Source organism: Pipra filicauda, unplaced genomic scaffold (assembly GCF_003945595.2).
Source record: "Pipra filicauda isolate LSUMZ 115617 unplaced genomic scaffold, ASM394559v2 scaffold649_size186993_pilon, whole genome shotgun sequence".
Lineage (NCBI taxonomy): Eukaryota > Metazoa > Chordata > Aves > Passeriformes > Pipridae > Pipra > Pipra filicauda.
In genome coordinates this window covers 176,851-186,972 of record NW_024104808.1, presented here as the reverse complement: position 1 = coordinate 186,972, position 10,122 = coordinate 176,851, and the positions used below count along the sequence as shown (strand labels likewise).

The 10,122-nt window shown below is 53.0% G+C and overlaps 1 protein-coding gene across 1 annotated transcript; it reads left to right on the top strand.

The window, feature by feature from the left end:
* The first annotated feature begins 7,372 nt into the window (after positions 1-7,372).
* On the top strand, positions 7,373-8,311 carry LOC120324678 (olfactory receptor 14C36-like). The gene has a single exon (XM_039388421.1). The coding sequence runs from the start codon at positions 7,373-7,375 to the stop codon at positions 8,309-8,311; it is 939 nt and encodes a 312-aa protein (XP_039244355.1).
* The last annotated feature ends 1,811 nt before the right edge of the window (positions 8,312-10,122 follow it).

The following is a 10,122-nucleotide window of genomic DNA, read 5'->3' as shown; positions in this document are numbered from 1 at the left end:
ACCTGGGAGGTTGTGGTCTCTCAATTAATTGTTTAAAAAGCAGATAGTGCTTCCCTGGCGAGAGCTAGTTTACTTCAAGGACAACGTTGCCTTTTGGCGCTTACCAGCTTGTTAACTTACTGACTCTCCGAGGATGCTGCTCCTGCTCTGGGTAATTATAGGTATGCTAGGTTGGTAAGATAACTTTATGGGCAACAGCTGGGTAACTGGGGAGATCGTGCTGGGGGCTTATTCCTCTCCTCGTTCCTCCCTTTTGGGTTTGTTCATTTTCTTGGCCACCTTTTTGTAATAAATATTGTTTTTTTCTGTTGAACTAGCAACGGTGTCCGTTTTTCGTGTCTGTATATCTCGGACCTTTTCCCTGATAAAGTAACCCCTCCCCGATACACTCATGGCTACTTGGGACCTCCCCAGCTGCACTTGGCATTAATTCTTTCTTTCTCATGCTCCTTTCTGCTCTGACAAAAGGATCCACCATCTCTAAATCCACCCTTCAAGCCCTCTCAGTGCTGTCCTGTACTGTCCTCAGTCTCCACACCATTGAGGCCACAGCTCCTTAGCCCCTCTCTAGTGCTCATGTGCTTGAGACATTTAAACCCCATCTTGGGAGATCTCTGGACACTCACTAATGTTTTTGCAGATGAAAATATCATGCTCAAAGCCTAAGTAAATCACAGTTGCCATGACAACCAGCATGCATTCCCATTGCTATGGTCAGGTACCATGGCAAATAGAATACATTCTCATTGCCACAGTCAGTTACCATGGCAACCATAATACATTGTCATTGCTATGGTCGGTTACCATGGCAACCATAATACATTCCCATTGCTACAGTCAATTACTGTGGCAAACAGCATACTTCCCAATGGTACAGTCAGTTACCATGGTAACCATAATACTTCCCACTGGAACAGTCAGTTACCATGGCAACCATCATACATTCCTGTCAGTACAGTCAGTGAGCATTGTAACCATCACACATTCCCATTGCTACAGTTGGTTGCCATGGCAACCATCACACATTCCTGTCACTACAGTCGGTGACCATGGCAACCATCACACATTCCCATTGCTACGGTGAGTTACCATGGCAACCGTCATACAGTCGCATTGATACGGTCAGTTACCATGACAACCACCATACATTCCCACTGCTGTGGTCAGTTACCATGGCAAACAGCATATATTCTCATTGCCACGGTCAGTTACCACAGCAACTACCGTACATTCCCATTGCTAAGGGCAGTTACCATGACAACCATCACACATTTCCATTGCTACAGTCAGTTACCGTGGCAACAATCATACATTCCCACTGCTATGGTTGGTTACCATGGCAACCAGCATACATTCTCATTGCCAAGGTCAGTTACCATGGCAACCATCATACATTCCCGTTTCTATGGTCAGTTACCATGACAAACATGATACATTCCCATTGCTACACACAGGTACCATGGCAACCATCATACATTACAATTGCCATGGTTGTTACCCTGGCAACCATCATACATTCCCGTCATTGCGGTCGGTTACCATGGCAACCATAAGACATTTCCATTGTTATGGGCAGTTACCATGGCAACCAGCATACATTCCCATTGCTACAGTCAGTTACCATGGTGACCATCATACTTCCCACTGGTACAGTCGATTACCAATGGCAAACCACCAGACATTCCCATTTCTACGGTCACTTACCATGGCAACCATCATACTTCCCACAGGTATAGTCAGTTACCAATGGCAACCAGCATATATTCCCGTTGCTACAGTTAGTTACCATGGCAACCATCATACATTCCCATTCCTACTGTCAGTTACCATAGCAAACATCATACATTGCCATTTCTACAGTCAGTTACCCTGGCAACCATCATACAGTCCCACTGCTACTATCAGTTACCATGGCAACCATCATACAGTCGCATTGCTATGTTTGGTCACTATGGTAACCAACATACAATACACTTGCTATGGTCAGTTACCATGGAAACCATCATACATTCTTATTGCTATGGTTGGTTACCACGGCAACCAGCATACATTTCCATTGCTACAGTCAGTTACCACAGGAACCATAATACTTCCCACTGGTACAGTCGGTTACCATGGCAACCATCATACATTCCTGTTGCTATGGTCAGTTACCCTGGCAATCAGCATACATTCCCATTGCTACGGTCAGTTACCATAACAACCATCATACAGTCTCGTTGCTATGGTCAGTTACCATGGCAACGAGCATACAGTTTTCTCTACAGTCAGTTACCATGGCAACCATCATACATTCTTACTGCTGTGGTCGGTTGCAATGGCAAACAGCATAAATTCCCATTGTTACAGTCGGTTACCATGGCAACCAGCATACATTCCCATTTCTACAGTCAGTTACCATGGTAACCATCATACTTCCCACTGCTACAGTTGTTTACCATTGTAACCAGCATAAATTCCCGCTTCTGTGGTCAGTTACTATGACAACCATCATACATTCAACCTCTATGGTCCGTTACCATGGTAACCATCATATTTCCCTTTGGTACAGTCAGTTACCATGGCAACCATCATACATTCCCATTGCTACGGTCGTTTACCACAGCGAACATCAATCATTCCTGTTGCTACAGTCACCATGGCAAACATCACATATTTCCATTGTAACGGTTTGTTACCATGGCACCATCACAGATTCACATTGCTATGCTCGGTTACCATGGCAACCATCATAAAGTCACATTCCTATGGTCAGTTACCATGGCAACCAGCACACATTTCTGTTGTTACAGTCAGTTACCATGGCAACCATCAGACATTCCCAGTGCTATGGTCGGTTACCATGGCAACCATCATAAAGTCACATTCCTATGGTCTGTTACCATGGCAACCAGCACACATTTCTGTTGTTACAGTCAGTTACCATGGCAACCATCAGACATTCCCAGTGCTATGGTCGGTTACCATGGCAACCAGCATACATTCCTGTTGCTATGGTCGGTTACCATGGCAACCAGCATACATTCCCATAGCTACCGTCAGTTACTATGGTAACCTCTTGGTTCCTCTTGGACAGAAGCAGATGCAGATGAGCCTCCCTGTTGTCCACCAACCTGCCAGCTGTGCTCTAAAGGCCTGTGTCCCAAGGGCTGTCTTCACCAAGACTCTGCACAAACCTCTGGGACTCTTTGCATCCTGTCGTGGTGCCTTTCCAGGGTTATCAAAGACAACTTGAATGGGATCTTTGTCTCACTCCACAAGGTCACCCAAACCACTCTCTCCTCTGACCCTCACCCATAAAAGTTCACCCAAGGTGTTCATCCCCTAGAGCAGCTCCACAGGTCCCAGAAGCTCCTTCCTGCTGAGGACACCTCTCTCCTGCTCTTTCTCTCCTGTGTCTCCTTGGCCTTCTCTCCCAACCCATCACAGCCCTGCAACCTGGGAACTGTCTCAGCAGGCCTGGGCTGTTATTGCCTGCAAGTGGAAGGAAGAGAGACTTGGGGCTGCAGCTCCTCCTGCCTGTGCCCCACACACAGGGCATTGGGGCCTGTCTGGCTGCAGCCCCTCAGCGGGGGCACCGGGGTAAGAACAGACTTGCAGAGGGGAAAGCTGCTCTGAAAGCCCCGAGAGCTGGGCTGTGCAGAGGCTTTGCTGACAATGGCCTTGGGGGTGGACGTGATGGGACTCAGGCCCAGGGGGAAAATCCCAGGCCTGATCCCTGAGGAGATCAGCACATGCTGCTGAAATGCTGGGGGAGAGCAGAGCCAGCAGAGGGAGGAAACAAGTGTGGACAGCCTGGGCTGATGGGATTTGGACTCGTGCCTGGCCCGGCCTTGGCTGGGCAGAGAAGGGACAGCCTTTGTGTCCCTGCAGGGCTGGGATTCACTCCCTGCCCCAAAGGCCCCCAGTGTGTCTGAGAAGCCCTGGGTGGTGCCTGTCCCACAACTGCTGGGAATGGGGATGGGGTCCCTGCACAGGCCCTGTGCTGTCCATGGCAGCTGCTGCACTTGTGCTGCAGAGCCCTGGCACCTCCCCTGGCACTACAGGCCCCTCTTTGGCTGTTCAATCCAGGCTCTGCCGCCCTGAATTAGGTTCAGCATTGAAGGGATGTCCATGAGACAATGGCCATTGTACTCTGAGGACATGTAGAAAATACCCTGATAAAGAGCAGGAGAGAGACCTCTCTCCCTGTGCCACCTGACTCCATTTGGTCACCTGAGCACCTCTAGGGGCTGCCCTGGACAGAAGGAACAGTGACAGGTTCCCCTGTCCTACCTGTGGGCCCCTTCTGCCACTGAAGTTGGCCAAAGCAATGTCCCAGCACCTCCAAGAAGATCCCACAGCTGCTGCCCTGTCCCTAGGAACTGTTCCATTGGAGCCTGCAGTTCCCAGCAGGAATCTCGGTCACCTCTGGCCCCTCAGAAGGAACCAGGGCTTTGTGTCCCAGCAGGTCACTCCTGGCTTTGGTCTTCATTCATTCCCATGGGAGCTGGGACAAGGAGTCACCTGCAGGGGCCTGTTTTGGGCCCACTGAAGTGGGGCAGGAGGAATCCCAGCCCATGGAGGTTGTGGAGGGAGCTGAGTGTCCTTCTGGCCCCAGGTCTGCAGAGCCACAAGGAGACACCTCTGTTGACTCAGCTGAGTCCCTTCCCTCAGTGCAGGTGAAGGAGATCCCTCCTGGGCACTGTCTGGGTTTCCTGTCCAAGGATGGGACATGAAAAGGGGCCTCTTGAACTTAACCCTGTGTCTGTTTGGAGAAATGACAGTGCTGAAAGAAGTGTCTGTGCCCAGCTGAGAGAAGGAACATCATTATTTCCTTCAGCTGTGTGCCAGCAGGTTCCCCTGGAGCCCCAGGGACAGCTGGAGGAGCCCAGAGGGGCAGAGAAAGGGCTGCCTGGGGCTGTTGCTGTGCTGCTGAGCTGGGCTGGGCTCCTGGCACACAGGGAGCTCCTGGCAAGCAAGAAGAGCTTCAAAGAGACAGCTCTGCTGGTGAGCAGCTCCTCTGCACAGCCCAGCAGGGCTGAGGGCACTGCCTGCAGCACCCAGGGCACAGGAGAGAAGGCAGAGAGATGAGAGGCAGCCTGGGCTGGGAGGTGACTGAGCTCTCACTTCACAAGAAACCTTCCCGGGATTTGAAGGAAGAATTCTCTGGCTGTAGGAAAGTTCAACTTGCCTTCCTGGAGGCATCTCCTAAAGCTGGCACATCCCACAGCTTCTAGGATCTTTCAGCAGGACTCTCCCAGTTGCTGCAGTGCAGGGGAAGTGGCCATATGGCAGAGCAGGGCAGGAGCTGCAGGCAGCAAGGGCAGAGAGGAGAAGGGAGCAAGAGGTTCAAGGGATCCTGGGCTGGGAGGACAGGGCAGAGCTGCTCAGGGCAGGAACCTTGCCAGCCCTTTGCCACGGTCGGGCTCTGGCTGCAGAGCAGTGCAGGTGAGTTCCTGCAAGTGCCTCTCCCAGCTGCCAAATGGCAGCAGTGGCAGGAGCTGTCAGGATGGCTCTGCTGGATTTGCTGGGGTGCAGCAGGAGAAGCTGCTGCAGAGCAGGACTTGCTGCTGCCCCCTCAGAGGCCCAGGGCCAGAAGGTTCCCTGTGCCAGGGCTGGCTGTGGGGTGGGAAGGTGGGGGTGCAGCCAGGGGTGCCCAGGGCTGTGGGGCAGAGCAGGGTCCTGCCCCCAGGGCTCTGTGTGCTGGGGCAGGGACTCTGCTGCCTGCCAGGGGCAGCTCTCAGCCCGGCCAAGGAGCTGCCACGGCCCTGCAGGGAGAAGGGCTGGGTGGAAGGAGTGACCCCTCAGGGCAGGGCAAGGATGGGCAGGGCCCTTCATCTGAAGGGTCAGGGCTCCTCACAGCTTCAGCTCCACCTCCTCCATTTCCAGGGGCCCTTCTCAGGAAGCACATCCCCCCAGAACACCTCCCCCTTCCCAGCCACCGCCGGCTGTCTGGGATCTGCTCTGCAGCCCCTGCCCAGGCAGAGCTGCCCCTGGCACTGGGCTGGGGATGGCGCTGGCAGCACTGGCAGGGAGCTGAGCTGGGCACAGGCAGGGGCTGCTGGCAGGAACAGCTCCTCACCCAGAGACAGGCAGGCAGGGAGAGGCAGCTGCTGCCACAAGGGCTGGGCAGGGGGATGGGGGCCCCTCCCTGCTGTCCCTGTGGCACAGACCCCTTCCCTGAGCAGCTCCTGCCTGGGCTCCTTTCCCAGCTAAGCAGAGCCTGTGCCCTCAGGCCCACGGGGGCTGGGCTGGGCATTGCCCTGCAGCAGCCAGAGCCCAGGCAAGGACAGGGCCCTGATTTCCAGCTGTCTCTCTGTGTCCCTCCTCCCTTGGCAGCAGCACTGTGGCATTTCACTGCCATCCCCTGCTGCCTGGGCTCTCCTTGTTCTCACCAGTGGCTTTTCTGAGCCACTGTGGGGTTTGGGGGGGCAGATTCCTGTCCAGACACAAACCCTTTGGGTGCTGCTGTGGGGATGTGTCTGTGGGAGCCAAGTGCCCAAGTGCCCTCCAGGGACTTTCAGGGTATTCAGCTGTTTGCCTGGGTGTCCTGCAGGGCTGCAGGTGCCCTCCAGAAGGGCACAGCTCTGCCATAGGATCTCTGTGCTGCACAGGATCCCCATGGAAAAAACTCCTCAGTGCCAAATCCATGGAAATGCTCTGGGCAGCTGTACTTGGGAGCTGCAATGATCCCTGTGTGTGGCAGTCTGGGAGGATAGAGATGAGATCCTAATTAGGCATCCTGAGGAAAGGCAAGGATTCTGTCAATCTGATCTTTGAACCAGGATTCCTCTGCTCCCAGAAGTGCCTAGTTTCTTTTTGCAGGGAATTCCTAAGGGCCATCCCCCTTCAGCTCCAAGCTGCCAACCAGGGGCAGCTGTGAACAGGAAAGATGGCCAGCTCTTGTCTCTGCACCAAGAGACCATCCCTTTGCCTCTCAGGACTCACAAGATTTCCCTTGGAGCACATGAGAAATGTCAGAAATTTCAACCATCCAAACTCCTCCTGGCAAGTGGAATTCAAACAAAATCAAGTCCCCCAAATCCCCTCTCTGTGTTCTGCCCTTGGGCAAACTGTGACCAGCAGTTCTGGAAACACTTTGATGCATCACAAGTGCATTTAATTGGAGGTCACCTGCTGTTCCAAGTTGCCTCTCACTGCACAGCAAGAAGGATTCCTCGGGAGCCCATTCCAGGGTCCCTGCTCTCAGTGCCCCCTTCAGCCAGCAAAACCCAGAGCTCAGGGAGAGGGATGCAGAGGGATCTTCCTGAAAAGAGGCCCTGAATGTTGAATTGCTATGAGACATGCAAGATGTTTTGCTGATTGAGCCTGGCCTAATTAATTTCTGTCTTTATTCTCCTCAACAGAAAACAATAACCGGAGGCAGCAAATGTCCAACAGCAGCTCCCTCACCCAGTTCCTCCTCCTGGCATTCGCAGACAGGCGGGAGCTGCAGCTCCTGCACTTCTGGCTCTTCCTGGCCATCTCCCTGGCTGCCCTCCTGGCCAACGGCCTCATCCTCAGCGCCGTAGCCTGTGACCACCACCTGCACACCCCCATGGGCTTCTTCCTGCTCAACCTCTCCCTCACAGACCTGGGCTGCATCTGCACCACTGTCCCCAAAGCCATGGACAACTCCCTCTGGGACACCACAACCATCTCCTACATGGGATGTGCTGCACAGGTTTTTCTCCTCATATTCTTTCTTGGAGCAGAGTATTGTCTCCTCACCATCATGTGCTACGACCGCTACGTTGCCATCTGCAAACCCCTGCACTACGGGACCCTCCTGGGCAGCAGAGCTTGTGCCCACATGGCAGCAGCTGCCTGGGCCGCTGGGTTTCTCTATTCTCTGCTGCACACAGCCAACATATTTTCCCTGCCCCTGTGCCAGGGCAATGCCCTGGGCCAGTTCTTCTGTGAAATCCCACACATCCTCAAGCTCTCCTGCTCACACTCAGGTTACCGCAGGGAAATTGGACTTATGTTTTTTACTCTCTCTTTAGGACTTGGCTGTTTCGTTTTCATTGTTTTCTCCTATGTGCAGATCTTCAGGGCTGTGCTGAGGATCCCCTCTCAGCAGGGACGGCACAGAGCCTTTTCCACCTGCCTCCCTCACCTGGCCGTGGTCTCTCTCTTTGTCAGCACTGCCACGTTTGCCCACTTGAAGCCCCCCTCCATCTCCTCCCCATCCCTGGATCTGGTGGTTTCAGTTCTGTACTCGGTGGTGCCTCCAGCACTGAACCCCCTCATCTACAGCCTCAGGAACCAGGAGCTCAAGGATGCCATAAAGAAAATGATGACTGGATGTTTTTTTAAGAAGCAATAAACTGTCTCTTTTCTTCTGCAGAACACTCATTGTGTAACACATTTTGGGCCCAGCCTGCCTTCTAAAGCTTTTCTTAGTGTTTGGGTTGGGGGGCTTCCCTGTCTTTTCCCTCTATTCATGTCATTAACACTGAAATTTTATTCTTCATCCTACCTCTTTTTTTTCACCCACAAAATGTACTAATCAGGAATCATGCTTTGTGTGCATTTAAACAAATTAAAAGCTTGTGCAGCAAGGTATTTGTCAAACATTCTCCCTGTGTTAGTTTGTACATGAGGAATCACAATCTCTGAGTGTAAGAAAGGACATAAATTCTTTTTCCCTGATCCTTCCTCCAAGACCTCCCCTGAAGTTGGATGGCATTTCCATGTTTGCAGATGTGGAGGGGAAAAGAGTCCCAGCACTGCCAGGGAGCACCAGCACTGGGTCTGTTCAGAGCTGCTCTCTTTGCACTCCCACCCTCTCCTTTCCTGTCCGTGCCCAAGGCCTGAGTGCTCTGGCAGCTCAGTCACTGTCCTGCTGTGGGTCAGGCCTGTGAGCACAGGCAGGGACAGGCCCTGGGCACTGCTGGGACAGGGCTGGGCTCCACAACAGCAGTTCCAGCAGCAAAGGGGTTCCCCTCCAGGCTCTTCCTGAAGGCTGAGGTCTTTTCCTAACACTGGAATGGAGAAGAAGTCGAAGGATTAGACTCTCAAAAGTCTTGTTGCTTTGTTTGTTTCTCATGGAGACAGTGCAGTGAGGTCAGGGACCCACTGGACTTCAGGGACTGAGGGCTGGTTCAGATGTTGTGTGTTGGTGGCCGATGGCCAATGGAGGTGACAAATGATCTCCAAGTCACCTGCCTGGGGCTCTGCAGCTTGTGAGGGCTCTGATGGCAGGTGAGGACTTGTCTGTAGGAACTCAGGAAGTGCAGGAGAGCACAGAGGATCTGCAGGGACAGCCCGTCCCATCCAGTCAGCAGGGAATGGAGCCCTGGAGCAGAATCCTGCCCAGGGTGGAGTCTCCCAGAGATCAAGTACTAAATCTTTCTGTGAAGGGGCAAACAGAGCTCTGCAACTCCAGGGGATGAAACAGGTAGAGGGAAAACTCTAGCAAGTGACTTCTCTTTCCCTCAGTGAACTTCCACAGGTCAATCAAGAGCAGCCCCCAAAGCCATGTCCCAGCTCTGGAAGAAGGCAGGGCCCCTCTGAGCCCCCTCCATGGCCACACAGGAGCGTCTGTGGGAGGTGGTCAGTGGCAGGGAGCACCATCAGCTGGCTCTGCCTCCCAGCTTGAGCAGCACAGCCAAAGGCTCTGAGATGTCTCAGGGTTCCTTTGGTTCCATGAGGCCCTGCAGTGTCACAGTGGCCCCTTGAGTCCATGAGGTTCCCCAGTGTCACAATGGCCTCTTGATTCCATGAAATTCCACTGTGACCCAGGGTTTCTTTGTTTCCAAGAGGCCCTGCAGTGCCACAATGGCCTCCTGATTCCATGGGTTTCTGCACTGTCACAATGGCCCCTTTATTTCAGGAGGTTGCCCACTGTCCCTGGGTTCCTTTGGCTCCATGGGGCCCTGGAGCATCCCAGTGGCCTCTTGATTCCAAGGGTTTTCCCAGTGTCACAATGGCCCCATAATTCCATGAGTTTCTGCAGTTTGACAGTGGTTCCTTGATTCCATGAGGTTGCACTGTGTTATCACAAAGCTGAGCCCATCCTGATGAATGTTCTGAGGAGGTTGGGAGGAAGTGGGACAAAAGGGAAGGAAAACTGGGGAAGGAAAGAGGGGTTTGACCAACAGAGAGGAAGGATTTTGATGAGGTAAAACCAGGTTC